At 66.8% G+C, this 26977-nt stretch overlaps 3 protein-coding genes across 4 annotated transcripts in view; 2 read left to right on the top strand and 1 right to left on the bottom strand.

The window, feature by feature from the left end:
• NFATC2IP (nuclear factor of activated T cells 2 interacting protein) overlaps nt 1–1056 on the top strand; it is a 13572-nt gene extending 12516 nt beyond the window's left edge. Inside the window, exons 9-10 of one of the 2 annotated variants that reach the window (XM_075129097.1) lie at nt 218–372; nt 461–1056. In XM_075129097.1, the coding sequence (XP_074985198.1) occupies nt 218–372; nt 461–464 (159 nt within the window). In that variant the 3' untranslated portion in view covers nt 465–1056. Of the gene's footprint in view, nt 1–217 lie in introns of both variants that reach the window. The other variant, XM_048853069.2, reaches the window with a different exon arrangement.
• LOC125637972 (arylamine N-acetyltransferase 1-like) lies at nt 1053–4216 on the bottom strand. Its single transcript, XM_048853088.2, has 2 exons — nt 4147–4216; nt 1053–2387 (listed from the first exon to the last, which is right to left on the bottom strand). Exon 2 carries the CDS (start codon nt 2379–2381, stop codon nt 1542–1544), a length of 840 nt encoding a protein of 279 aa, XP_048709045.2. The 5' UTR covers nt 2382–2387; nt 4147–4216; the 3' UTR covers nt 1053–1541.
• SPNS1 (SPNS lysolipid transporter 1, lysophospholipid) lies at nt 4171–26932 on the top strand. The gene is made up of 13 exons (XM_075129096.1): nt 4171–4264; nt 7211–7487; nt 7763–7828; nt 8025–8161; nt 10576–10727; nt 10965–11031; nt 16482–16624; nt 17159–17314; nt 22049–22238; nt 22462–22527; nt 23861–23959; nt 24058–24229; nt 26435–26932. Exons 2-13 carry the CDS (start codon nt 7262–7264, stop codon nt 26527–26529), a joined length of 1569 nt encoding a protein of 522 aa, XP_074985197.1. The 5' UTR covers nt 4171–4264; nt 7211–7261; the 3' UTR covers nt 26530–26932.
• The last annotated feature ends 45 nt before the right edge of the window (nt 26933–26977 follow it).

Raw genomic sequence — 26977 nt, 5'->3', positions numbered from 1 at the left:
GTCACAGCCTCAGGGAGGAGGATGGGACTGAGCCAGCAGGGGGCTGTTGGCTGGGGCAGTCGGGGGGGGGGGGGGGAGCTATCCTGGGGCAGGCCCCTCTCCACCTGGGGCTGCTTTGGGAGGGATGCTGGGGCCAGCCCACAGTCCCTGTATTGCCCCCTCCCTGGCATGTCTGCGGCGTGTACCCCCCACCCCGCTAACCCCCCACCCCCGGCAGGGAGAGCCGCTGCACCGGCTGATGGAGCGCTACCAGGAGGCCATGGGGCTGGGCGGCCGTCAACTCCGCTTCTTCTTTGACGGGCAGCGCCTGGCAGGGACCCGCACGCCCGAGCAGCTGGGCATGGAGCCCGACGATGTCATCGAGGCCTGGGCCTAGCCCCCCTAGGGTGCCCCTGACCCCCAACCCCCTCCTCCACACCTGGGCATGCCACCATGTCCACGATGTCATCGAAGCCTGGGCCTAGCCCCCCCTGGGGTGCCCCCTGCACAGCTGGGTACGGAGCCCGATAACATCGAGGCCTGGGCCTAGCCCCCCTGGGGTGCCCCCAACCCCCTCCTCCACAGCTGGGCATGGAGCCCGACGATGTCATCGAGGCCTGGGCCTAGCTCCCCCTGGGGTGCCCCCCCGCACAGCTGGGTATGGAGCCCGATGACATCATTGAGGCCTGGGCCTAGCGCACCCCCTCAGCCCTGGGATGCCCCTGCCCCTGCATAGCTGGGCATGAGGCCTGATGGAGGACTGGGCCTAGCCCTCCCGGGGTGCCTCCCTACAACTCCCCCACAGCTGGGCACAGAACCAGCTGCTGCTGTCACTGAGCCCGGGGGATCCCCCTTCCTAGCACCCTGCAGCAGCTGGGCATGGCCCTGCCCCCCGAGAAACCCCCCTGCACCTGGGCATGGCCTGGAGCCTGCCCATCATGTCAGCGAGGCCTAGACCCAGACCCACCCCCGGCGGCCCGTTCTGTAAATAGGGGACTTTAGGGGCGTTTATCCCCCCTGGCACGGGGGCGGTGGGAAGTTGCTTTTATGAAATAAATAAATGAACTCAGCCCTTGGTCCTGAGCCTCTTGCCCTTTATTTTGTGAGGAGGGGGTGGGTGGAGACAGCTGTGGGGCTGGAGGGAGTGGCACCGCACCGGACCCTGCAAGGACCCTCACACCCAGGGATCAGGGCCCCCTCGTTGCTCAGCATAAGGCAGGCCCTGCCCCATGGAGCTCACACGCTCAATGCACCACAGGAATGGACCCATCCAGCATCACACAGAGTCGGTGTCCGAGCCAGGGATAGAACCCAGGAGTCCTGAGCCGAGCCCAAGCCAACCCACTAGACACTGCTTCCTTCCCAGAGCGGGGGATAGAACCCAGGAGTCCTGGCTCCCAGACCACCCCTCATTCTTCCCTTTGGGCCCAGCAGCTCCCCCCAGGTTCCTGCCCTGGATGGCATGTTTTACAGCTCCCTCTCCCCACAGCTCTCAGAGCCGGGCCCCCAGGGGTGCTGTCGGGGGGTCTCGGCCCCCCTCCACCTCCTTTCTCGGCGCTCCTTCATTCAGTGGGGGGAGCTGGCCCCATCTCCTCCCCCTCCGGGGGTGGCTGTATGTCCTGGTCCTTGGGCACCAAGATCCCGCTCAGCTGGGCCCCGAAGGCGTGCTGCAGCAGGGCGGGGATCTCGGGGGGCTGCAGAGGGGTCTCCGTGCGCTCCCCGCCCCGCGTGGCGATGAGGCGCCAGCCCATGTAGGTGAGGTGGCCCCCGCCCGGCTGGGGCAGGCTGCAGAAGGACTTGCAGGCGAAGAGGGAGCTGGGGGCCTGCTGGTGGTAGCAGGCCATGGCGGCGAAGTCTCCCAGCTCCCGCTCCTCCAGCGTGAAGGTGTAGAGCGCCCGCCCCTCCCCGCCCGGCGCCCGCAGCCGCTCCAGCGCCCAGACGCCCCCCGCCAGGCCCAGCCGGAAGGTGCCGCCCTCCTGCGGCTGCTCCAGGCCCGGCTCCAGCCACAGGGGCTCCAGGAAGCCGTCCCCGAAGCCCACGTCGCACAGGAAGCGCTGGCCCCCCAGCCGGGCCAGCAGCAGCAGGTGGTCGCGGGGCGGCCCGAGGCGCCCGGTGAAGCGGTTGCGGACGCGGCCGGCCAGCCCCACCACGTCGAAGCCCAGCGCCCGCAGCAGCCACAGGAAGAGCCCGTTGTTCTCGTAGCAGAAGCCGCCGCGCCGCCGGCGGACGATCTTGTCGTAGAGCAGGGGCAGCGCCAGGGTGATGGGCTCCCCGCAGTGCACGCTCAGGCTCTCAAAGGGCACCGAGAACAGGTGGCAACGGTGCAGCCCCCGCAGCGTCTCCAGGGTGGGCTCCGTCAGGCCCTGATACCCGATCCGGGAGAGATAGGCACCCACGTCCATCCTGGGCTGGGGGCAAAGTGGGGGCTGTGAGGAGAGAACCCAGGCGTCCTGGCTCCCAGCCCTGCCCACCGCCCAGAGCGGGGTTCGACTCCGGCCCTGCAGCTCTCACGCTGGGGCTGCAGCTGGCCCTGCACAGGGTTGAGCTTTCCGCATCTCCAGTGGGGCAGGGAGTCCCCCCCGCCCCACGTGACAGCTCCCTAACCCCTCCCAGCCTGGCAGGGCCCCCCAGCCTCTTTCCCCGGTAGCCATGGGGCAGAGGGGGTTAGTGTCACCTGTGGGAGCAGCCCCCCACTCTCCCACCTACCTGTCCAGGGGAGGGGGAGGTAATCACCCCCCAGACTCCCAACTCCCCCTTCCCAGCGCCAACAGATCCCCCCCAACGTCCGAGGCCCCCGTGCCCCCCATGCCCTGTGTTCCCAACCCCCATTGCCCCCCCTTTAACCACTGCACTCAAAGCCCGGGGAGTATTTCCTGTGCACCCCCCCGCCCCCGAACACAGACAGGTGATTTGATGAGTTTCGGAGACTCTGGATTGGGGGGCAGGGGCAGCAGGGGGGCAGGTCAGAGGTCAGCACAGGTCAGGTGGCATGGTCAGCAGGGGGCCCTCTTGCCCCCCTCGGGGAAGGGCGACTCCGGGGCACTGCCAGGTGGCCGGAGGTGGGGGCGGGCGGGGGTCAGAGCATGGGCACGGGCTGGGCCTGCCCCTCCCACCACTGCTCCAGGGGGGCGTGACTGGGCACCGGGCCAGTGCGGGCAGCCCCTGCCCCTGCCGGGCCAGCCCAGGGCGCAGGGGGCCAGCAGCCGCCGCGCCCATGGGGGGCACCCAGCCCCTCCGCCAGCCGGGCCATGCAGCGTCGCCCCCCGGGGCGTGGGTTCCCCCCCCGCGCCCCACACCCAGCGCCCCACAGGGCCAGCCCTGACCGCCGGGGAGAGCGCCCCCCCCGAGCCCCACAGCCCAGCGCCCCCTAGCGCCCCCCAGCCCTGCACCCCACACCCAGCGCCCCATGGGGCCAGCCCTGACCGCCGGGGAGAGCGCCCCCCCCGCGCCCGCCAGCCCAGCGCCCCCTAGCGCCCCCCAGCCCTGCACCCCACTCCCAGCGCCCCACGGGGCCAGCCCTGACCGCCGGGGAGAGCGCCCCCCCCGCGCCCCACAGCCCAGCGCCCCCTAGCGCCCCCCAGCCCTGCACCCCACACCCAGCGCCCCACGGGGCCAGCCCTGACCGCCGGGGAGAGCGCCCCCCCCCGCGCCCCACAGCCCAGCGCCCCCTAGCGCCCCTCCCTGCGCCCCACAGCCCGGCGCCCCCTAGCGCCCCCCCCTGCACCCCCGGCCCGGCGCCCCCTAGCGCCCCCCCCTGAGCCCCACAGCCCGGCGCCCCCTAGCGCCCCCCCCCCTGCACCCCCGGCCCGGCGCCCCCTAGCGCCCCCCCCTGAGCCCCACAGCCCGGCGCCCCCTAGCGCCCCCCCCTGCACCCCCGGCCCGGCGCCCCCTAGCGCCCCCCCCTGCGCCCCACAGCCCAGCGCCCCCTAGCGCCCCCCCCGCCCCCCCGGCCCGGCGCCCCCTAGGCCCCCCTCCCCCGTGGCCGTGCTCTGCCCCCCGGCACCCCGCAGCCGCAGGGTCGGGGCGCACTCCGGGCCCCCGTCCCTGGGGTTGCCATGGTGACGGCGACAGGGGTGTCTCGGCTGGTTACGGGGTGACACTCTGGTTGCCATGGTTACGGCGGCGCTGGAAATCGGCCGCGGGGGGCTGCGGAGGGGTCCCCGTTACCCTGGTAACAGAGGCCGAGGGTTCCGCGGTGACGTCCCGGAGGGGCGGGACTCGCCATGGGTCAGGTGACGCGAAGGGGGTCACATGACCGCAGCAGGGAGCAGCGCGCCCCGGCTCGGTAGTGGGGTCATGGCGGGGGGGCTGCGGGGTTATGGGGGGCGGGGAGATGGCGGGGGGGCTGCGGGGGATGGGGAGTTGTGGGGTTATGGGGGTGGGGGGATTAGTAGGGGAGCTGTGGGGTTGGGGTTCTTGGGGGCGGGGTGCTGCGGGGTTGGGGTGGCGGGGGGCAGGGGAGCTGCGGGGTTGCGGGGGGCAGGGGATCGGCGGGGTTATGGGGGCGGGGGGATCGGCGGGGTTGGGGTTGCGGGGGGATCGGCAGGGGGGCTGCGGGGTTGGGGTTGCGGAGGACAGGGGGAGCTGCAGGGTTATGGGGGCGGGGGGGCTGCGGGGGATGGGGAGTTGTGGGGTTATGGGGGTGGGGGGATTAGTAGGGGAGCTGTGGGGTTGGGGTTCTTGGGGGCGGGGTGCTGCGGGGTTGGGGTGGCGGGGGGCAGGGGATCGGCGGGGTTATGGGGGCGGGGGGATCGGCGGGGTTGGGGTTGCGGGGGGATCGGCAGGGGGGCTGCGGGGTTGGGGTTGCGGAGGACAGGGGGAGCTGCAGGGTTATGGGGGCGGGGGGGCTGCGGGGTTGGAGTTGCGGGGGATGGGGATTTGTGGGGTTATGGGGACGGGGGGATTAGTGGGGGAGCTGTGGGGTTGGGGTTCTTGGGGGCGGGGTGCTGCGGGGTTGGGGTGGCGGGGGGCAGGGGATCGGCGGGGTTATGGGGGCGGGGGGATCGGCGGGGTTGGGGTTGCGGGGGGATCGGCAGGGGGGCTGCGGGGTTGGGGTTGCGGAGGACAGGGGGAGCTGCAGGGTTATGGGGGCGGGGGGGCTGCGGGATTGGGGTGGCGGGGGGCAGGGGATCGGCGGGGTTATGGGGGCGGGGAGATCGGCGGGGTTGGGGTTGCGGGGGGATCGGCAGGGGGGCTGCGGGGTTGGGGTTGCGGAGGACAGGGGGAGCTGCAGGGTTATGGGGGCGGGGGGGCTGCGGGGTTGGAGTTGCGGGGGATGGGGAGTTGTGGGGTTATGGGGACGGGGGGATTAGTGGGGGAGCTGTGGGGTTGGGGTTCTTGGGGGCGGGGTGCTGCGGGGTTGGGGTGGCGGGGGGTAGGGGATCGGCGGGGTTATGGGGGCGGGGGGATCGGCGGGGTTGGGGTTGCGGGGGGATCGGCAGGGGGGCTGCGGGGTTGGGGTTGCGGAGGACAGGGGGAGCTGCAGGGTTATGGGGGCGGGGGGGCTGCGGGGTTGGGGTTGCGGGGGATGGGGAGTTGTGGGGTTATGGGGACGGGGGGATTAGTGGGGGAGCTGTGGGGTTGGGGTTCTTGGGGGTGGGGTGCTGCGGGGTTGGGGTTGCGGGGGGCAGGGGAGCTGCGGGGTTATGGGGGCGGGGGGATCGGCGGGGTTGGGGTGGCAGGGGGATCGGCAGGGGTGCTGCGGGGTTGGGGTTGCGGGGGGCAGGGGAGCTGCGGGGTTGGGGTGGCAGGGGGATCGGCAGGGGGGCTGCGGGTTGGGGTTGCGGAGGACAGGGGGAGCTGCAGGGTTATGGGGGCGGGGGGGCTGTGGGGGATGGGGAGTTGTGGGGTTATGGGGGTGGGGGGATTAGTAGGGGAGCTGTGGGGTTGGGGTTCTTGGGGGCGGGGTGCTGCGGGGTTGGGGTGGCGGGGGGCAGGGGATCGGCGGGGTTATGGGGGCGGGGAGATCGGCGGGGTTGGGGTTGCGGGGGGATCGGCAGGGGGGCTGCGGGGTTGGGGTTGCGGAGGACAGGGGGAGCTGCAGGGTTATGGGGGCGGGGGGGCTGCGGGGTTGGAGTTGCGGGGGATGGGGAGTTGTGGGGTTATGGGGACGGGGGGATTAGTGGGGGAGCTGTGGGGTTGGGGTTCTTGGGGGCGGGGTGCTGCGGGGTTGGGGTGGCGGGGGGTAGGGGATCGGCGGGGTTATGGGGGCGGGGGGATCGGCGGGGTTGGGGTTGCGGGGGGATCGGCAGGGGGGCTGCGGGGTTGGGGTTGCGGAGGACAGGGGGAGCTGCAGGGTTATGGGGGCGGGGGGGCTGCGGGGTTGGGGTTGCGGGGGATGGGGAGTTGTGGGGTTATGGGGACGGGGGGATTAGTGGGGGAGCTGTGGGGTTGGGGTTCTTGGGGGTGGGGTGCTGCGGGGTTGGGGTTGCGGGGGGCAGGGGAGCTGCGGGGTTATGGGGGCGGGGGGATCGGCGGGGTTGGGGTGGCAGGGGGATCGGCAGGGGTGCTGCGGGGTTGGGGTTGCGGGGGGCAGGGGAGCTGCGGGGTTGGGGTGGCAGGGGGATCGGCAGGGGGGCTGCGGGTTGGGGTTGCGGAGGACAGGGGGAGCTGCAGGGTTATGGGGGCGGGGGGGCTGCGGGGGATGGGGAGTTGTGGGGTTATGGGGGTGGGGGGATTAGTGGGGGAGCTGTGGGGTTGGGGTTCTTGGGGGCGGGGTGCTGCGGGGTTGGGGTTGCGGGGGGCAGGGGAGCTGCGGGGTTATGGGGGCGGGGGGATCGGCGGGGTTGGGGTGGCAGGGGGATCGGCAGGGGGGCTGCAGGGTTGGGGTTGCGGGGGACAGGGGGAGCTGCAGGGTTATGGGGGCGGGGGGATAGCGGGGGGGCTGCAGGGTTGGTGTTGCGGGGGGCAGGGGAGCTGCGGGGTTATGGGGGGCGGGGAGATGGCGGGGGGGCTGCTGGGTTGGGGCTGCGGGGTTGGAGTTGCGGGGGATGGGGATTTGTGGGGTTATGGGGGTGGGGGGATTAGTAGGGGAGCTGTGGGGTTGGGGTTCTTGGGGGTGGGGTGCTGCGGGGTTATGGTGGGCAGGGCTACTGGGGGGGATGGGAGGTCATGGGGGCGGGGCTCTTGGGGGATGGGAGGTCATGGGGGCGGGGCTCTTGGGGGGGAAAGGGGTCATGACTGGCAGGGGAAGCCGTAGTGCCGGGATCACTAATCCCCCCGCCCTCCGCAGGCCCCGCTCCGGAGCCGGGCTCCCTGTGAGGCGGCTGCACAGCCCCCGGCCATGGCGTCCTGGCGCAGCCCCCACCCCGATGCTGCCCCATTCCTGAGCCAGGCGGACGAGACAGAGGAGGAGGCGGCGGCAAAGGAGGGCTCGCGGGTGGGCGGGGTGCAGCCGGAGGGGGGGGTGCAGGCCGTCACCGGGATCTCGTACCCCCGCTCAGTGATGATCGTCGCTGTTCTCTGCTACATCAACCTGCTCAACTACATGGATCGCTTCACCGTGGCCGGTGAGGGCTGTGGGGAGGGGGGGCGGCAGCGGTGGCTCTGTGGGTGCGTGGGAGAGTTGTGGGAGGTTTTGGGGGACGGGGTGGGAGTTTTGGGGGGTCAGGGCTGCAGGATGGAGGGGGTTGTGTGAGGAGTGGGGCCAGCAGAGGTCGGGGGGACTGCCCAGGGTGTGGAGATCTGCCGTGGGAGGTGGGCTCGGGGTTGGAAGAGGTGGGGGGCTGCAGGGTCCATGGGGGGCTCTCCCCACTTTCTAACCCCCTGCTCCCCGGTTCCCCAGGCATCCTGCCCGACATTGAGTCGTTCTTTCGCATTGGAGACAGCAGCTCCGGGCTCCTCCAGACAGGTACGGGGGTTGGGGGAGAGAGGGGGATCCCATAGCGATGGGGGCAGGGATGCACTGTGTATGTGGGGTGACACCCTCTGGGGCCTGGGGCGGCGTCTTCTCTGATGGGGAGGGTAGGGGGGCAGAGGGTTGGTGGGGGAGTGGCTGTGCCTTGCGCAGTGCCCCAGTTCTAACCAACCCCCTACCCCCCCCGCAGTGTTCATCAGCAGCTACATGGTGCTGGCCCCGATCTTCGGGTACCTGGGCGACCGCTACCACCGCAAGCGCCTGCTCTGCCTGGGCATCGCCTTCTGGTCGGCCGTCACGCTGGGGTCCAGCTTCATACCCCAGGAGGTACCGGCTGGCAGGCCACGCGCAGGGCGGGTGCCGAGTGGAGAGGACGATGGGCTGGGCAAGGGGCGCAGAGGGGCTGTGCGTGGGGGGAGCTGTGTGCGCAGGTCGGGTGCGGTGTGGAGGATATGTGGGGCTGGAGCGATGCAGGGGGTTCTCCTGGGCGAATTCTGTGCCACTGTGCAATGCGGAATTTTTACTCCTGGGGGAATTCTGCAACAAAAATTTAAAATTCTGTACACAGTATCTTAAAATTCTGCATATTTTATTTGTCAAAATAACACAATATAATCACACCAGTTTCAATTATTTTTGGTCATTTATTTTAAAATACCTGTCAGCAAGTACGTCTGAAACAATACAGACAACAAAAAAGATTCAGGAAATGTTTTTTGACAAGTAGATTCCTTAGTAGGAGTATTAACACAATAATAATTCATGTAAACTACCATACGGAACCGTATTTCCCGCCCCCCCTCGGAAGCAGAGCAAAGGCTGGGCGGAGTCAGGGGGAACGGAGGAGCTGAGGGAGAGGGAAGGACCCTGGGTGTGAACTTGGAGGGTTGTTGGGTGTGGGTGGGAAAAGTATGGAACAGGTTTTTTTGGAGGACGGGGAGGGATTGTTTGGGAGCTTCCGCCACACAGACCCAGGCTGATCCCTAGCCTCTCCCATTCAGTCAGGCACATCTGCCCTGTCCCCACCACCCCATGTGTCCTTGCACCCCCGTCCACATGTGTCCCTCCACCCCCACTCAGACACTTACTCTCCCATCCCCATGTGGCTCTGCACCCCCTTCCCCTGTCCCTTGTGTGTCCCTGTACCCCCTCCCCCATCACCATGTGTCCCTGCGTCTCCACTCCCATTCAGCCCCTGCCCCAGTCTGTCCTCCCTCGCTAGCCCTTATGAGCCCCTGTCTGACCCCCCCAGCACCCCCTGTTGTCTGTCTCCCCATAGCCCCTGTCTCCTGACCCGACCAGGTGCAAAGACGGCAGGCTCTTTCTCTTCCCATGCTGGCTGGGAGCTGCTGCTGTGTTCTGTCGCCACAGCACCCTCTGATGGGCCAAAGACGGAACTGCAGAAGTCATCTTCTGCAGGGAGCTGCTGCTGTTCTTGTGCCACAGCACCCTCTGGTGGGCAAAAGGCGGAACTGCAGCAACATTTCAGCAGAAGCTTTTTTTCTGCACAAAAAATTAAAAATATGCATGGCTCATTAATTATGTGCACGCACAGTAGTGCTGGGATAACTAACAGAGAGTTCCCCCAGGAGTCAATTTTGCAGAAATTAACATGTGCACAGAATTTCCTTTCCCCCACAGAAATGGGCTGCAGAGCTGCTAGCCGCCACTAGGGGCTGCTGGACCCACAGAGCCCAGCTTGCACATAGAGGATACTGCTGGGGGGAAGGGGAGGGAGCTAGGGGGTTCCTGTCCGCTGCAGTTCCCAGCATGCCTGGGGGAAGGAGAAGGTGGTGAGTAGGAAACTCCTTGCAAGCCTGGGACCGAACATCAGGCTTTCTCTCCCTCTGGGCTCTGGGGCGGAGGGGAGCGAGTGTCTGGGCAAGCGGGGGGCCCTGTGGCTGAGCTTTGGGGGGGAGGGGGACAGGTGCCTGGGCTGGGGGGGACATGGTCTGGGGGGGATGCAGGTATCTGAGCAAGGGGGGGCCCTGCGGCTGGCCTCTGGGGTGGGAGGTATTGTGCGTGTCTGGCCCTCCCTCTGGGCTCTGGGAAGGGGAACAGGGCAGAGAAACAGGAACTTGGCTGTCAGAGGAGTTTCTTTAACTCTTTACTCCTGGGGGAACTTTTGTGTGTGTCTGAATTGTTTCAGACGTACTTGCTGACAGATATTTTGAAATAAATTACCAAAATAATTGAAAGTGGCATGATTGTGTAGTGTTATTTTGACAAATAAAATTGGCAGAATTTTTAAAGATTGTGCGCAGAATTTTTAATTTTTTGGTGCAAAATTCCCCCAGGACTGAGGGGGTGCAGAGGGGCTGGGGGCTATGCGTGGGGGGAGCAGTGTGTGTGCAGGGCAGGTGCGGGGTGGAGGTGGTGAGAGCTGGAACAATGCAGGGGCACAGAAGGGCTTGGGGGCTGTGCATGAGGGAAGCTATGCGTGCAAGGCGTGGGGCGCAGGCTGCACCCAGTGGCTCTCGGGGTGAGGCGGTCCAGATGGGGTTGTCCCCACTGGCTGTCCTAGAAGGCAGGAAGGACGGGCTGTCTCGCTCCCCCGTACTGGGTTCCCCCATCTCCAGGCCCCTCAGCGTGATGGGGAGTTTACGGTTGTAGGGGTGGCCGGGCTGGGCCTGTGGCAGGCGGGGAGCTGCGGGGTGAGCTCCCTGCTCCAGGGCGTCTCAGCCCCTTGGCAGGCCGGGGTGTGGTGCCGTCTCTGAGCCGTCTCTCACCTCCCCCGCCAGCGGTTCTGGCTGTTGCTGGTGACGCGGGGGCTGGTGGGGGTGGGGGAGGCCAGCTACTCCACCATCGCCCCCACCATCATCGCCGACCTGTTCGTTAGCGACCAGCGCAGCCGTATGCTGGCCTTCTTCTACTTCGCCGTCCCCGTCGGCAGGTGAGGGGCTCTGGGGGCGGTGGAGGTGGGGGGGAGCCCGGGGGCCAGGGTGGATTGATGGGGTGGGAACCTGGGGTTAGGGTGGGGACAGGGGCCGGGTGTTGGGGGCGGGTGTTGGGGCAGTGTGGGTAGGGGACGAGTGTTGGGGCAGGTGGGGGGCAGTGGGGTAAGGGGCAGGTGGTGGGGGCAGTGGGGAGAGCTGTGGGTCCTGGCTCTAACCTCCTGCTCCTCCCGCAGCGGGCTGGGCTACATCGTGGGCTCGAAGGTGAAGGACTTGGCTGAGGACTGGCATTGGGCCCTGCGGGTGAGTCTGGGGGGCTGGGCCGGGGGTGTGTGTGACAGAGGCCGGGCTTGGGGCTCTGGAGCCCCCCCTGAGTGACGTGCTGACAGGACCCTCTTGTCCTGGGACGCCCCTCGGGGAACATTATCAGTAGGGGGAGCGTCCTGGGTCTGACCTTGGAGTGTCCAGCCCACTGTTCAGCCCATGAGCTCCCCGCAGCGAGTCCCCCTGGACGGGGCCCTGGGGCAGATGGAGGGGCCCTGCCCCCCGGCTCGGCAGCGAGCCTGGACTCCCAGCCAGCATGTGACACAGACGGGTTATCAGCCCTCGGGAACCCAGTGTAGAACAGGACTTGTTAGCACAGACATCAGGGACTTTCAGTCAAGCCCATCTTGGGGGGACCCCAAGTCCTAGACTCTTCCCTCCGAGTCCCAAAGAGGAGCCTGCCCGGTTCGAGCTGCCTGGCCCCAGACCCCCTGTGCACCCTCCTCGTTCCTTTGTCTCTTTCCCAGGCCAGCAGGTCACCTGGTCGGCACCGACACCTCCCACCTCCAGCTGGTCCTTGCAGAGGAGGGGGCCCGACCATCGGCTGCCAGGCTACAGTGTCGCTCGTTCTCTGTCCCAGGCAGCCAGTCGCAGACACACCTGCCCACTAGGGGTCGCTGCAACAATCACACACCCTCATCCCACCACCAGATATTTGAGTAACACATAGGGGAAACTGAGGCACACACAGTATTCAGAGAAAACATGAAGAACATTCCCACTTTGTCACAGCGTAACACAGACGGGTATTAGTCGTCGGGAACACAGCGTAGAACAGAGCCTGTTAGCACAGAAAGCAGGAACTTTCAGCAAGGTCCATCTTGGTTGAGACCGGGGTCTCCTGTCACGGAGTCCCCGGGCGATGCTCTGGAACTGCTCCCTCCGAAGCCAGTCAGGACTCTGGGAAAGTCTCCTTTCTGGGAGCAGCCTGTCTTCAGGACACACAGCTCACCCGGCTTCCCCCTTCCTGGGTCTGACCTCGGAGCCTTCAGCCTCCTCTGCCCCTCCGTGCGCTTCCCACAGCGAGTCCGGCCAGGCGGGGTCCTGGGGAAGCCAGAGGGTCCTGCCCCCCAACTCCGCAGTCAGATGGGACTCTCAGCCAGCCAGTAAAACAGAAGGTTTATTAGACGACAGGAACATGGTCTAAAACAGAGCTTGTAGGTGCAGAGAACAGGACCCCTCAGCTGGGTCCATTTTGGGGGGGAGTGAGCCAGACATCCCCGTTTGCCCTTCACTCCTTGTCCCCAGCCAGCCCCAAACTGAAACTCCCCCCAGCCCCTCCTCCTCTGGGCTTTGTCCCTTTCCTGGGCCAGGAGGTCACCTGGTTCCTTTGTTCTCCAACCCTTTAGCTCTCACCTTGCAGGGGAAAAGGGCCCGCCCTCAGTTGCCAGGAAACAGGGTGTCGGCCATTCTCTGTGTCCAGACCCCTGCACGCACCTGCCCTCTAGGGCTCTGCAATGATCATACACCCTTACCGCACCCCCTAAAGACTTAAGAACTGCCTAGGGGAAACTGAGGAACCCCCACACTATTCAGAGGAAACATTAAGAACAGTCCCGCTTCATCAGATCTCCCCTCCAGACCAACGACCCTCCATCACACCCAGTTGCCCCTCCTTGTCCTTTGTCATCTTTCCCAGGCAAGCCTTTGTTCTCCATCCCAAGGGTGCCCCCCCCCCCCGCCATCAGTTGCTAAGTTACAAAGAGTCTGATCATTGTCTGGGCCCAGGCAGCTGTTGTTTGACAGTCACACCTGTTCTTAGGCAGTGGTTCCCAACCTTTCCAGACTCCTGTGCCCCTTTCAGGAGTCTCTGCAAAGATCAGACGCTCTTGCCCCACCACATAATGAATTGTGCAATACATAGGGGATGCCGAGGCACATAGAACATTCATACAAAATATTAAGAAAATCCCCCATTTTGTCAGATCTCTCCCCGCTTTGAGACTGAACTGAGCGGGGCTCGCTTCAGCCTGTGAACTGGGGAGGTTCGGGCCCCCCTCTCCGGGACAGCGCATCCGCTGTAATATTTGCACTCCCCTGAACATGGACCGTCTCCAGCTCATAATCCTGGATCAGGTTCCACCTCAGGAGCTTGGCATTGGCCCCTCTCATCTGGTGCAGCCACAGCAGGGCGAGTGGTCAGTGTCCACAGTAAAGCACCGCCCAAATAGGTATGGCTGCAGCTTTTTAAGAGCCCACCCCAGGGCCAGGCATTTCTTCTCGATGGCCACATAGCTCTGCTCCCGGGGCAGCAGTGTCCTGCTCAAGTACCCGATGAGGGGTCTCTCCCCGTTAGCATCAGCACCGCACCCAGCCTTGTGTCTGAGGCATCTGTGAACACCAGGAAGGGCTTGTCAAAGTCTGGGTTTCCCAGCACTGGGCCCCTGACCAGAGCCTCCTTCAAAGCACAGAGAGTCCCCGGCGTTGCCCAGTCCAGACCAGCTTGTCTGGCTTCCCCTTCTTACAAAGCTCCGTGGTGGGAGCTGACAGGGAGATAAAGTGGGGCACAAACGTCTGGTAGTGCCCCGACATCCCAGTAAAGGCCTGGGCCTGTTTCATAGAAGATTAGGGTTAGAAGAGACCTCAGGAGGACATCTAGTCCAACCCCCTGCTCAAAGCAGGACCAACCCCAACTAAATCATCCCAGTCAGGGCTTTGTCAAGCCGGGCCTTAAAAACCTCTAAGGATGGAGATTCCACCACCTCCTTAGGGAACCCATTCCAGTGCTTCCCCACCCTCCTAGTGAAATAGTGTTTCCGAATATCCAACCTAGACCTCCCCCACTGCAACTAGAGACCATTGCTCCTTGTTCTGTCATCTGCCACCCCTGAGAACAGCCGAGCTCCATCCTCTTTGGGACCCCCCCTTCTTGTAGCTGAAGGCTGCTATCAAATCCCCCCTCATTCTTCTCTTCTGCAGACTAAACAATCCCAGTTCCCTCAGCCTCTCCTCCTAAGTCATATGCCCCAGCCCCCCTAATCATTTTTGTTGCCCTCCGCTGGACTCTCTCCAATTTGTCCACATCCTCTCTGTAGTGGGGGGACCAAAACTGGACACAGTACTCCAGGTGTGGCCTGACCAGTGCCAAATAGAGGGGAATAATCACTTCTTAACCTGTTTCTTAGTCTGGATCAGAGGCCAGTCTCTGATCGCCCACATCTTGGCTGGCTCTGGTTTTAGGCAGCCGCTCCCCACCTTGCGGCCCAGGTACGACACCTCTGCCATCCCCATCTTGCATGACACAGATATTATCCATGATGTACGCCGGGCCAAACTCTCTACCCCCTTGGTAACTGATCCCCAGGCCCTGGCAAGTGACCGGCACCCCCTTGTGGCCAAAGGGCAGGGCCAGGAGCTCACAGAGCCCCATAAGGGTGATAAAGGCAGATTTCAGCCTGGCCTCTGGATCCAAAGGCACCTGCCAATAGCCCTTGGTAAGATCCACAGTAGTGAGGTAACACGCCCCCCAACACACACTTGTCCAGGGTCTCATCAGGCCTGGGCATGGGCAGGCACCAGACACAGTGATGGCATTGAGCTTCCGATAGGCCACACAGAACTGGATCAAGCCATTTTTCCTGGGGACCAGCCCCACGGGTGAGGCCAATGGACTGTTGAATGGCTGGATCACCCCCAAAGCCAGCGTATCCCTGACCTCTCTCTCCAGGGCCTGGGCTGTGTTCCCAGTGACTCTGAACAGGGAACACCTGATGGGAGCGTGGGCTCCTGTCCCCATGCGATGGCCAGCCAGGTTAGCGAGCCCCGGCCGGCTGTGGGTAGGAGCACGATGTCACAGAGTCAGTCTCCTGGCAGCACTCTGAATGAAGTCGTGCAGGTCTCTGGGGCAGCGTGACTCTGCCCACCCTCACCAGCGCAAGAAGCCTGCTTGGCTTTGGCACTTCCTGGGTCTGACCTCGGAGCATTCAGCCCTGTTCACCCCGTGAGCTCCCCGCAGCCATGGGACTCCTGGGGAAGCCTCACATGCCCCCCAAGGGATCCTGACCCCCAACTCCGCAGCCAGCCGTAACTCCCAGTCAGTGTGTGACACGGACGGGTTATAAGTCGACAGGAACCCAGTGTAGAACAGGGCTTCTTAGCACAGACATCAGGGACATTCAGCAAAGTCCATTGTGTGGGGATGCAGGGCCTTGTGCCCTGCCCCCTTTCCCTTCCCCCCGGCCCGACTCCAGCCAGCAGACGGCCCAGTCTCCAGCAGCCCAGTCTCCAGCAGCCCAGCCTCAGACATGCCCATTGCCCCTCCTATGTCCTATGTCTCTATCCCGGGCAAAAGGGTCACCTGGTCTGCACCCCTCCCCTGGCTCCACCTTGTTGCAGGCGCCGTTGCCAGGCTACGGAGTGCTTCTGCCCTTCTCTGTGTGCAGGCAGCCAGAGGCAGCCCCACCTGCCCACTCGGTCTCAGCAAAAACCACACCCCCTTGCCCCACCACCTACGTCTTGTGTGACACACGGGGAAACTGAGGCACACTGTATTCGTGCAAAACCTCAAGAAGAAACCTCCCACTTTGTCACACGCGGCACCTCTCTGATCTCTGCCTGCTGAGGAGGGGTGAGCTGATCACAGAGGGGAACTGATTCCGGCAAGGGGCTGGCTCCGGTCTCAGAGAAGAGACCCACCAGGGGATCTTCTCCCACTGGCCGCACACGGCCCGTACCAGCCTCTCCCTGCCCCACTACGGCTCCATCACGTTGACTTGGTCCCCGCGGTGGCTGTGAGCCCGGCTGGGCAGTTCCACCACTTTGTTCTCCTCATTCAGCTGCTGGATGACCTTGAAGGGCCCGTCCCAGGCAGGTTGCGGCTTATGCTTCCTCACCGGGACGAGACCCCTCACCTGGTCCCCGGTGCCGTAGGCCGAGCGGTCGTACCAGACCTTCTGCCTCCCTTGGGCCCTGGCTAGGTTCTCCCTGGCCGGACCCAGGAGCTCAGCGAGCTGTTCCCGGAAAGTCAGTCCATGCTCCACCACTGATTCTCCATCGGGGGAGGCCTTCCCTTCCCATTCGTCCCCCACCAAGCCCAGGGGACCCTTCACTCTCCTCCCATACAGCGACTGCGAAGGGGAGAACCCCGTGGATTCCTGGGTCACTTCCCTGTACGCGAACAGCAGGTGTGGTAAATACTCATCTCGGTCCTGCAGATGCTGGCCCAGGAAAGTCTTCAGCATCATCTTCAGGGTCCCAGTGAAGCTCTCCAGCAGCCCCTGAAGGGAATCTCTCCCTGCAGCCCCCCTTAAGGGTTCCTCAACGCTGTGGCCAGCAAGGCCCTTCAGCTTGTCTAAGGAGGGATCCTTCTGCAGCTCCATCTGAAATTCAGCTGCAACACACGTGGGAAACTGAGGCACGCCCCATGTTCATACCAGCCAGTGAGGAAATCCCCCACTTGGTGACACGGGGTCCCGCGCTCTGCCCCCCAGGTGACCCCGGTGCTGGGCGTGGTGGCTGTGGTGCTGCTGGTCGTGGTGCTGCGGGAGCCGCCACGGGGGGCCGTGGAGCGTCTCTCTGACTCCTCCCTGCGCTACACCTCCTGGGCCGCCGACCTCCGGGCGCTGAGCCGCAAGTGAGTGGGAGAGACCTGTGGGTACTCAGCAGGGGCCAGGGATGGGAGGAGCAGCAAGTGGGGGGGTGTCAGACAAATAGGGGGTCAGGAGGAGGTGGGGCTGGGAGGAGCAGGGCGCAGGGAGTGGGGTGGGGTTGGGGGTCTGGGGAGCTTAGAGGAGTGGGGGATGGGGAGGAGTGAGAGGCAATGGGGGTCAGTGTGCAGCTGTGAGGAGTGGGGCTGAGCTGGGGATTGGCAGGGGACCCGGAGGAGTGGGGCGGGGCTCGGGGGCTGGGAGAGGCAGGAGTGTGTGTCAGTGAGGGGCTGGGGGGAGCAGGATGGGATTGAGGCTCAGGGGGGGTCTGGGAGGGGCAGAGCTGCAGGTTTTGTGGGGGTCTGGGGGTTGGCGGTAAGCTGTGGGGAGCAGGAAGGGATTGGGGCTCGGTGTGGGGCTCTGGGAGGGGTGGGGCTGGGGGTCAGCGGGGGGGCTGGGAGGAGCAGGAGGGGATCGGGGCTCAGGGGGGCTCTCACATCTCTCCTCCCCCCCCCCGGCAGCCGCAGTTTCGTGCTGTCGTCGCTGGGCTTCACGGCGGTGGCGTTCGTGACGGGGTCTCTGGCGCTATGGGCCCCGGCCTTCCTGTACCGCTCCTGCCTGGCCACGGGGCAGAGCCGGCCCTGCCCCGACGGGGACACCTGCAGCTCCCAGGAGAGGTGAGCGCCGCGGGGGGCCCAGCCCTGAGCTCCCCCCGGGAAAGGGAGTCACCGGTGAGCCCTGAGCTCTGACCCCCCCCCCCCATATCGGGGCCGTTCTCTCCCCCGTGACCCCCGAGCACTGACCCCCCGCAGTGTCGGGGCCGTTCTCTCCCCGGTGACCCCCGAGCTCTGACCCCCCCAGTGTTGGGGCCGTTCTCTCCCCCGTGACCCCCGAGCACTGACCCCCCGCAGTGTCGGGGCCATTCTCTCCCCGGTGACCCCCGAACTCTGACCCACCCCCCCAGTGTCGGGGCCGTTCTCTCCCCGGTGACCCCCGAGCTCTGACCCACCCCCCCAGTGTCGGGGCCGTTCTCTCCCCGGTGACCCCCGAGCTCTGACCCACCCCCCCAGTGTCGGGGCCGTTCTCTCCCGGTGACCCCCGAGCTCTGACCTCCCCCCCCCCCCCCCCAATGTCGGGGCCGTTCTCTCCCCCGTGACCCCTGAGCTCTGACCCCCCCCCAGTGTCGGGGCCGTTCTTTCCCCGGTGACCCCCGAACTCTGACCCACCCCCAGTGTCGGGGCCGTTCTCTCCCCTGTGACCGCCGAGCTCTGACACCCCCATATCGGGGCCGTTCTCTCCCTGGTGACCCCCGAGCTCTGACCTCCCCCCCCAATCTCGGGGCCATTCTCTCCCCGGTGACCCCCGAGCTCTGACCCACCCCCAGTGTCGGGGCCATTCTCTCCCCTGTGACCGCCAAGCTCTGACACCCCCATATCGGGGCCGTTCTCTCCCCCGTGACCCCCGAGCACTGACCCCCCCAGTGTCGGGGCCATTCTCTCCCCGGTGACGCCCGAGCACTGACCCCCCCCAATGTCGGGGCCGTTCTCTCTCCGGTGACCCCCGAGCTCTGACCCCCCCCAATGTCGGGGCCGTTCTCTCCCCCGTGACCCCCGAGCACTGACCCCCCCCAATGTCGGGGCTGTTCTCTCCCCGGTGACCCCCGAACTCTGACCCCCCCCAGTGTCGGGGCCGTTCTCTCCCCGGTGACCCCCGAGCTCTGACCCCCCTGTCACGGAGTCCCTGGGCGATGCTCTGGAACTGCTCCCCATGAAGTCAGTCAGGACTCTGGGGCAGTCGCCTTTCTGTGAGCAGCCTGTCTTCAGGACACGCAGCTCACACAGCTTCCACCTTCCTGGGTCTGACCTCGGAGCATTCAGCATCCTCTGCCCCTCCGTGCGCTTCCCCCCAGCGAGTCCGCCCAGGCGGGCTCCTGGGGAAGCCAGAGGGTCCTGCACCCCAACTTCGCAGTCAGACGTGACTCTCAGCCAGCCAGTAAAACAGAAGGTTTATTAGACGACAGGAACATGGTCTAAAACAGAGCTTGCAGGTGCAGAGAACGGGACCCCTCAGCTGGGTCCATTTTGGGGGGCAGTGAGCCAGACAACCACGTCTGCACTTCACTCCATGTCCCAGCCAGCCCCAAACTGAAAACCCCCTCCAGCCCCTCCTCCTCTGGGCTTTGTTCCTTTCCCGGGCCAGGTGGTCACCTGATTCCTTTGTTCTCCAACCCTTCAGCTCTCACCTTGCAGGGGGGAAGGGCCCAGGCCATTAGTTGCCAGGAAACAGGGTGTCGGCCATTCTCTGTGTCCAGACCCCTGCACACACCTGCCCTCTAGGGCTCTGCAGTGATCATACACCCTTACCCCACCCCCTAGATACTTAAGAACTGCCTAGGGGAAACTGAGGCACCCCCACACTATTCAGAGGAAACATTAAGAACAGTCCCACTTCGTCACATCTCTCCCCCCTTCGAGATCGAACTGAGCGGGGTCACTTTAGCCGGTGACCTGGGGAAGTTCGAAGCCGTTCCCATGGATGCCCCAGCATCTCTCCCATTCCTTGGTAGGAGTTACACCAGGCCCTTCCAGTTTCACGCCCTCCCTTAGGTCAGGGGTGGTCGATAGCACTCGCAGGCCGCATGTGGGAAGGTTTATGCAGCCCATGCCCTTTGGCCACCCCAAGAATGTCTCCCCATTGACCATCACCTTCTGCTCCCACTGGAGGTCCGGGGGGCCTGGCCCCAGGAAACTCCACACAGACATATAGGTTGGGGTCAGGAGTGGGAGCCTGTCCACCTCCCCACCCATCTGGCTGACGGAGTCTATGGCCTTGGGACCCAGCAAGGGAGCTAGACACCGGGGCTTTTCCGCAGGGTCCCCTTGGTTCAAATCGCCAGCCTGCTCAAAGGCAGTGAGGTGGGCATCCACACACACCCCCTCCTTAACCAGGGGCAGCAATTTAGTCTCGAGGTTCCCTGCGGAACTGGCCCCCCGGGATCTATCCCCACTCACCCCGGGGAGGTCCCCTAGGCCTCTCCGCTCCCCCACCGCCCGTTCATGCTGCTGCTGCTTCTGCAGCTCTTTCTCGGGCTCTCGCTGTCTCCCAGGGTCCTCTTGCTCTCTCAGACTCAGCTCCAATCCCGTCCCTCTCCAATCCCCCGATGGGGAACCCGATCGTGAAGACCCTCGTCTGGTCGGGGACAGGAGTCTTGGGGGTGCCTGGCTCCCGCTTCAGCTGCTCCCAGATCCTGCTATAGCCCCAGTTGGGGTCAGGAATCTGTTCCTTAGAGCGGTCATCCTCCTCCAGCTGCACGATTAACTCTGCTTTGGTGAACTTTCCAATGCTCAACCCTCTCTTTCTGCACAGGGTTACAATGTCCTTCTTAAGGAGACGGTGACAGGCCATCACTCCGCTCCTCCCAAGTTGTTGTGGACTCACAGGCCCGTGTGTTCTCAGCTCCCCACGGTTTCCAGGGAGAACCCCTAGTGTGCCAGCCCTTCTCGAGGTCACCACCTCTTTGCCAGGGTCGAGCTGCAGACTCCTCCGCCCCTTGGACTGCTTGCTGCAATCCCCAGGGGGACCCCATTACTGCACAGTCCTTCTCGCTGGTCACACACTCCCAGGGGTTAACCGCCCCCCGAAACCGCTCCTTTCTGAGCCTTCAGCAGGCCTGGTCCTCGGCAATCCCCCTTCGTGTTACTGCTCCCCAGTCACTTACTGCAGGAAGCGCCATCCACGGGGTGCAGTACATCCCACCGCTGCCACCAGTTGTCACGGAGTCCCTGGGCGATGCTCTGGAACTGCTCCCCATGAAGCCAGGCAGGACTCTGGGGCAGTCGCCTTTCTGTGAGCAGCCTGTCTGCAGGACACACAGCTCACACAGCTTCCACCTTCCTGGGTCTGACCTCGGAGCATTCAGCATCCTCTGCCCCTCCGTGCGCTTCCCCCCAGCGAGTCCGCTCAGGCGGGGCTCCTGGGGAAGCCAGAGGGTCCTGCACCCCAACTTCGCAGTCAGACGTGACTCTCAGCCAGCCAGTAAAACAGAAGGTTTATTAGACGACAGGAACATGGTCTAAAACAGAGCTTGCAGGTGCAGAGAACGGGACCCCTCAGCTGGGTCCATTTTGGGGGGCAGTGAGCCAGACAACCACGTCTGCACTTCACTCCATGTCCCAGCCAGCCCCAAACTGAAAACCCCCTCCAGCCCCTCCTCCTCTGGGCTTTGTTCCTTTCCCGGGCCAGGTGGTCATCTGATTCCTTTGTTCTCCAACCCTTTAGCTCTCAACTTGCAGGGGGGGAAGGGCCCAGGCCATTAGTTGCCAGGAAACAGGGTGTCGGCCATTCTCTGTGTCCAGACCCCTGCACACACCTGCCCTCTAGGGCTCTGCAATGATCATACACCCTTACCCCACCCCCTAGATACTTAAGAACTGCCTAGGGGAAACTGAGGCACCCCCACACTATTCAGAGGAAACATTAAGAACAGTCCCACTTCGGTGTCGGGGCCGTTCTCTCCCCGGTGACCCCCGAGCTCTGACCCCCCCCAATGTCGGGGCCGTTCTCTCCCCGGTGACCCCCGAGCTCTGACCCCCCCCCAATGTCGGGGCTGTTCTCTCCCCGGTGACCCCCGAGCTCTGACCCCCCCCAGTGTCGGGGCCATTCTCTCCCCGGTGACCCCCGAGCTCTGACCCCCCCCAGTGTCGGGGCCGTTCTCTCCCCGGTGACCCCTGAGCTCTGACCCCCCCCCCCAATGTCGGGGCTGTTCTCTCCCCGGTGACCCCCGAACTCTGACCCACCCCCCCAGTGTCGGGGCCGTTCTCTCCCCGGTGACCCCCGAGCTCTGACCTCCCCCCCCCAATGTCGGGGCCGTTCTCTCCCCCGTGACCCCTGAGCTCTGACCCCCCCCCCCCAGTGTCGGGGCCGTTCTCTCCCCGGTGACCCCCGAACTCTGACCCACCCCCAGTGTCGGGGCCGTTCTCTCCCCTGTGACCGCCGAGCTCTGACACCCCCATATCGGGGCCGTTCTCTCCCCGGTGACCCCCGAGCTCTGACCCACCCCCAGTGTCGGGGCCATTCTCTCCCCTGTGACCGCCAAGCTCTGACACCCCCATATCGGGGCCGTTCTCTCCCCCGTGACCCCCGAGCACTGACCCCCCCAGTGTCGGGGCCATTCTCTCCCCGGTGACCCCCGAGCACTGACCCCCCCCAATGTCGGGGCTGTTCTCTCCCCGGTGACCCCCGAACTCTGACCCCCCCCAGTGTCGGGGCCGTTCTCTCCCCGGTGACCCCCGAGCTCTGACCCCCCCCAATGTCGGGGCCGTTCTCTCCCCGGTGACCCCCGAGCTCTGACCCCCCCCCAATGCCGGGGCCGTTCTCTCCCTGGTGACCCCTGACTCCCCCTGTCTCCGTAGCCTGATCTTCGGCCTCATCACCTGTGTGACGGGCTTCCTGGGCGTGGGGGCGGGCGTGGAGATCTCCCAGCGCCTCCGACGAAGCAACCCGCGGGCCGACCCCCTGGTCTGCGCCGCCGGCCTGCTGGGCTCCGCGCCCTTCCTCTTCCTGGCCCTGGTGTGTGCCCAGGGCAGCAGCCTCGCCACCTACGTGAGTGCCGGGGCGGGGGGCCCCGGGGCCGGGGGGGAGCAGGGCCAGGGGGTGCCAGGGGGAGCAGGGCCAGGGGGTGCCAGGGGGACTGGGGGGAGCAGGGCCAGGGGGTGGACACCCCACACATTCGTGGGCCTGGTGCCCAGCGTTGGCAGGGGAGGGAGGACCCGGGGAGGGGCAGGGGGGGTCCTTAGCCTCAGTAACCGGCTCCCTCCTCCCACAGGTGTTTATCTTCATTGGGGAGACGCTGCTGTCCCTGAACTGGGCCATCGTGGCAGACATCCTGCTGGTGCGTCTGTCCTGCCGCCCTGTGCCCGGAGCCACAGGGCCAGCGACCCCCCCAGCCCGCCCTTCGCCGGCCCCTGGGAAGGACCCCCCCGCCCCGCCCTTAGCCGGCCCCTGGGAGCGACCCCCCCGCCCTTAGCTGGCCCCTGGGAGCCACCCCACCACCCCGCCCCGGCCCTTAGCTGGCCCCTGGGAGCGACTCCCCGGCCCTTAGCCGGCCCCTGGGAGCGACCCCCCCCGCCCCGCCCTTAGCCGGCCTCTGGGAGCGACCCCCCCCGCCCCGCCCTTAGCCGGCCCCTGGGAGCGACTCCCCCGCCCCGCCCTTAGCCGGCCCCTGGGAGCGACTCCCCGGCCCGCCCTTAGCCGGCCCCTGGGAGCGACTCCCCGGCCCGCCCTTAGCCGGCCCCTGGGAGCGACTCCCCGGCCCTTAGCCGGCCCCTGGGAGCGACCCCCCCGCCCCGCCCTTAGCCGGCCCCTGGGAGCGACCCCCCCGCCCCGCCCTTAGCCGGCCCCTGGGAGCGACTCCCCCGCCCCGCCCTTAGCCGGCCCCTGGGAGCGACTCCCCGGCCCTTAGCCGGCCCCTGGGAGCGACCCCCCCGCCCCGCCCTTAGCCAGGCCCCGGGAGCAACTCCCCCACCCTTCCCTTAGCCGGCCCCTGGGAGCGACCCCCCCGCCCTGCCCTTAGCCAGGCCCCGGGAGCAACTCCCCCACCCTTCCCTTAGCCGGCCCCTGGGAGCGACCCCCCCCGCCCTGCCCTTAGCCGGCCCCTGGGAGCGACCCCCCCGCCCTGCCCTTAGCCAGGCCCCGGGAGCGACTCCCCAGCCCTTAGCCGGCCCCTGAGAGCGACCCCCCCGCCCCGCCCTTAGCCAGGCCCCGGGAGCAACTCCCCCACCCTTCCCTTAGCCGGCCCCTGGGAGCGACCCCCCCCCGCCCTGCCCTTAGCCGGCCCCTGGGAGCGACCCCCCCCGCCCCGCCCTTAGCCGGCCCCTGGGAGCGACCCCCCCCGCCCCGCCCTTAGCCGGCCCCTGGGAGCGACCCCCCCGCCCCGCCCTTAGCCGGCCCCTGGGAGCGACCCCCCCGCCCTTAGCCGGCCCCTGGGAGCAACCCCCCCGCCCTTAGCCGGCCCCTGGGAGCGACCCCCCCCGCCCTTAGCCAGCCCCTGGGAGCGACCCCCCCCGCCCTTAGCTGGCCCCTGGGAGTGACCTGGGGCGGCAGGGACAGACAGACGGACACAGAGCAGGGGGAGGGGGCAGGGACAGACGGACGCACTGACTGGGATGGATGGGGGGCAGGCCCCCCACCCCAGCCTGTGCTGACCCGGCCCCTGTCGCCCACAGTACGTCGTGGTCCCCACACGCCGCTCCACGGCCGAATCCTTCCAGATCGTCATGTCCCACCTGCTGGGCGACGCCGGCAGCCCCTACCTCATCGGCGTGGTGAGTGCACGGCAGCGGCACTGCTGGGGGGAAGCTCGCAGCGCTGGGGGGGTGCTGGGGATTGTGGGACGGCTCCGCTCACCCTCTCTGCCCCCCAGATCAGCGACAGGATCCAGCGGGGCCGCCCCCCGTCCTACCTGCTGGAGTTCCGCAGCCTGCAGTACGCCCTGATGCTGAGCGCCTTCGCCGGGGTGCTGGGGGGCGGCTTCTTCCTCGCCACCGCGCTCTTCATCCAGGGCGACCGCAAGCGGGCCGAGCTGAGCGCCCAGGGTACGTCCCCCAGCCCCCTAGCCCCGTCGCCTCCCTCTGCCCCCTAGCCCCGTCGCCTCCCACTGCTCCCCCCAACCCCGTCACCTCCCACTGCTCCCCCCGGCCCCCAACTCGCCACCGCGCTCTTCATCCAGGGCGACCGCAAGCGGGCCGAGCTGAGCGCCCAGGGTACGTCCCCCAGCCCGCTAGATCCATCGCCTCCCTCTGCCCCCTAGCCCCGTCGCCTCCCGCTACTCCCCCCCAACCCCGTCACCTCCCACTGCTCCCCCCAACCCCGTCACCTCCCACTGCTCCCCCCGGCCCCCACCTCGCCACCGCGCTCTTCATCCAGGGCGACCGCAAGCGGGCCGAGCTGAGCGCCCAGGGTACGTCCCCCAGCCCCCTAGCCCCGTCGCCTCCCTCTGCCCCCTAGCCCCGTCGCCTCCCGCTGCTCCCCCCAACCCTGTCACCTCCCTCTGCTCCCCCCCAACCCCGTCACCTCCCACTGCTCCCCCCGGCCGCCACCGCGCTCTTCATCCAGGGCGACCGCAAGCGGGCCGAGCTGAGCGCCCAGGGTACGTCCCCCAGCCCGCTAGATCCATCGCCTCCCTCTGCCCCCTAGCCCCGTCGCCTCCCTCTGCCCCCTAGCCCCGTCGCCTCCCACTGCTCCCCCCGGCCCCCACCTCGCCACCGCGCTCTTCATCCAGGGCGACCGCAAGCAGGCTGAGCTGAGCGCCCAGGGTACGTCCCCCAGCCCCCTAGCCCCGTCGCCTCCCTCTGCCCCCTAGCCCCGTCACCTCCCTCTGCCCCCTAGCCCCGTCGCCTCCCGCTACTCCGCCCTAACCCCGTCGCCTCCCACTGCTCCCCCCAACCCCGTCACCTCCCACTGCTCCCCCCGGCCCCCACCTCGCCACCGCGCTCTTCATCCAGGGCGACCGCAAGCGGGCCGAGCTGAGCACCCAGGGTACGTCCCCCAGCCCACTAGATCCATCGCCTCCCTCTGCCCCCTAGACCCGTCGCCTCCCTCTGCCCCCTAGCCCCGTCGCCTCCCGCTGCTCCCCCCGGCCCCCACCTCGCCACCGCGCTCTTCATCCAGGGCGACCGCAAGCGGGCCGAGCTGAGCGCCCAGGGTACGTCCCCCAGCCCACTAGATCCATCGCCTCCCTCTGCCCCCTAGACCCGTCGCCTCCCTCTGCCCCCTAGCCCCGTCGCCTCCCACTGCTCCCCCCGGCCCCCACCTCGCCACCGCGCTCTTCATCCAGGGCGACGCACGCGGGCCGAGCTGAGCGCCCAGGGTTCGTCCCCCAGCCCACTAGATCCATCGCCTCCCTCTGCCCCCTAGCCCCGTCACCTCCCACTGCCCCCTAGCCCCGTCACCTCCCTCTGCCCCCTAGCCCCGTCGCCTCCCGCTACTCCCCCCTAACCCCGTCGCCTCCCACTGCTCCCCCTGGCCCCCACCTCGCCACCGCGATCTTCATCCAGGGCGACCGCAAGCGGGCCGAGCTGAGCGCCCAGGGTACGTCCCCCAGCCCGCTAGCCCCGTCGCCTCCCTCTGCCCCCTAGCCCCATCGTCTCCCTCTGCCCCCTAGCCCCGTCGCCTCCCTCTGTCCCCTAGCCCCGTCGCCTCCCGCTACTCCCCCCTAACCCCGTCGCCTCCCACTGCTCCCCCCGGCCCCCACCTCGCCACCGCGATCTTCATCCAGGGCGACCGCAAGCGGGCCGAGCTGAGCGCCCAGGGTACGTCCCCCAGCCCGCTAGCCCCGTCGCCTCCCTCTGCCCCCTAGCCCCGTCGCCTCCCTCTGCCCCCTAGCCCCGTCACCTCCCGCTACTCCCCCCAACCCTGTCACCTCCCACTACTCCCCCCGGCCCCCACCTCGCCACCGCGCTCTTCATCCAGGGCGACCGCAAGCGGGCCGAGCTGAGCGCCCAGGGTACGTCCCCCAACCCCCTAGACCCATCGCCTCCCTCTGCCCCCTAGCCCCATCACCTCCTGCTACTCCCCCCAACCCTGTCGCCTCCCACTGCTCCCCCCGGCCCCCACCTCGCCACCGCGCTCTTCATCCAGGGCGACCGCAAGCGGGCCGAGCTGAGCGCCCAGGGTATGTGGAGCCCCACAGCGCCCCCCACTGCCCCAAAATCTTGGGCATCAAGAATCGCCCCCCCCCGGCACCTGCAGCTCTGTGCCCACCCTGTCACCCCCCCTGACTCTCCCCCTCCCCCCGCCAGGTCTGCTGCAGGAGGAGGCCGAGCCGGAGGAGCGGATTGTGGTGCCGAAGCGCGGCCGATCCACCAAAGTGCCCGTCTCCAGTGTCCTCATCTGAGATCAGCACAGACACCCCCGGCTGGGGTCGGGCGCCACCTGCCGGGCAGAGACTCTCGGTGCCCCCCAGGGGCCAGACTCGGGGGGCAGGTGGAACTGTGCCAGTTTGGGGGGCTGGTATTTTATGTGGGCATGGAGCCCGCCCGTGAAGGAAATGGGGTCAGGGACAGATGGATGGGGCACCCTGGGCTGGGGTGAGCCAGGGACCCCCAACTTAACATCCCCAGGCCCCTGGCGCAGGGAGGGGCTTAGGGACCAAGAGGGGGGGCTCTTGGATTCCTTGGGGGGCAGGCTGTGAGGCCCCCCCCAAGGTCATACAGGTCCCCAGTGCATTGTGGGGGGCTGGGGTCCTGCCCCCTTCCAGCCGCCATGTTTTCACCCCATTAAACTCTTTCTTACGTCTCCTGCTGCTGGTCTCTGTCCCGGGGGGGCAGAAATCCTGGCCGTGC

The sequence above is a fragment of the Caretta caretta genome, chromosome 6 (assembly GCF_965140235.1).
Source record: "Caretta caretta isolate rCarCar2 chromosome 6, rCarCar1.hap1, whole genome shotgun sequence".
NCBI classification, from domain to species: Eukaryota; Metazoa; Chordata; order Testudines; family Cheloniidae; genus Caretta; species Caretta caretta.
Note: the sequence above shows the minus strand (reverse complement) of the source record. Positions and strands in the feature narration are given on the sequence as shown.

Coding starts and splice junctions, on each gene's coding strand:
- LOC125637972 (XM_048853088.2), bottom strand. CDS start 2,381: ATGGACGTGGGTGCCTATCTCTCCCGGATCGGGTATCAGGGCCTGACG.
- SPNS1 (XM_075129096.1), top strand. CDS start 7,262: ATGGCGTCCTGGCGCAGCCCCCACCCCGATGCTGCCCCATTCCTGAGC. Junction 7,488..7,762: donor GGATCGCTTCACCGTGGCCG/GTGAGGGCTGTG, acceptor CCGGTTCCCCAG/GCATCCTGCCCGACATTGAG. Junction 22,528..23,860: donor TCGTGGCAGACATCCTGCTG/GTGCGTCTGTCC, acceptor TGTCGCCCACAG/TACGTCGTGGTCCCCACACG.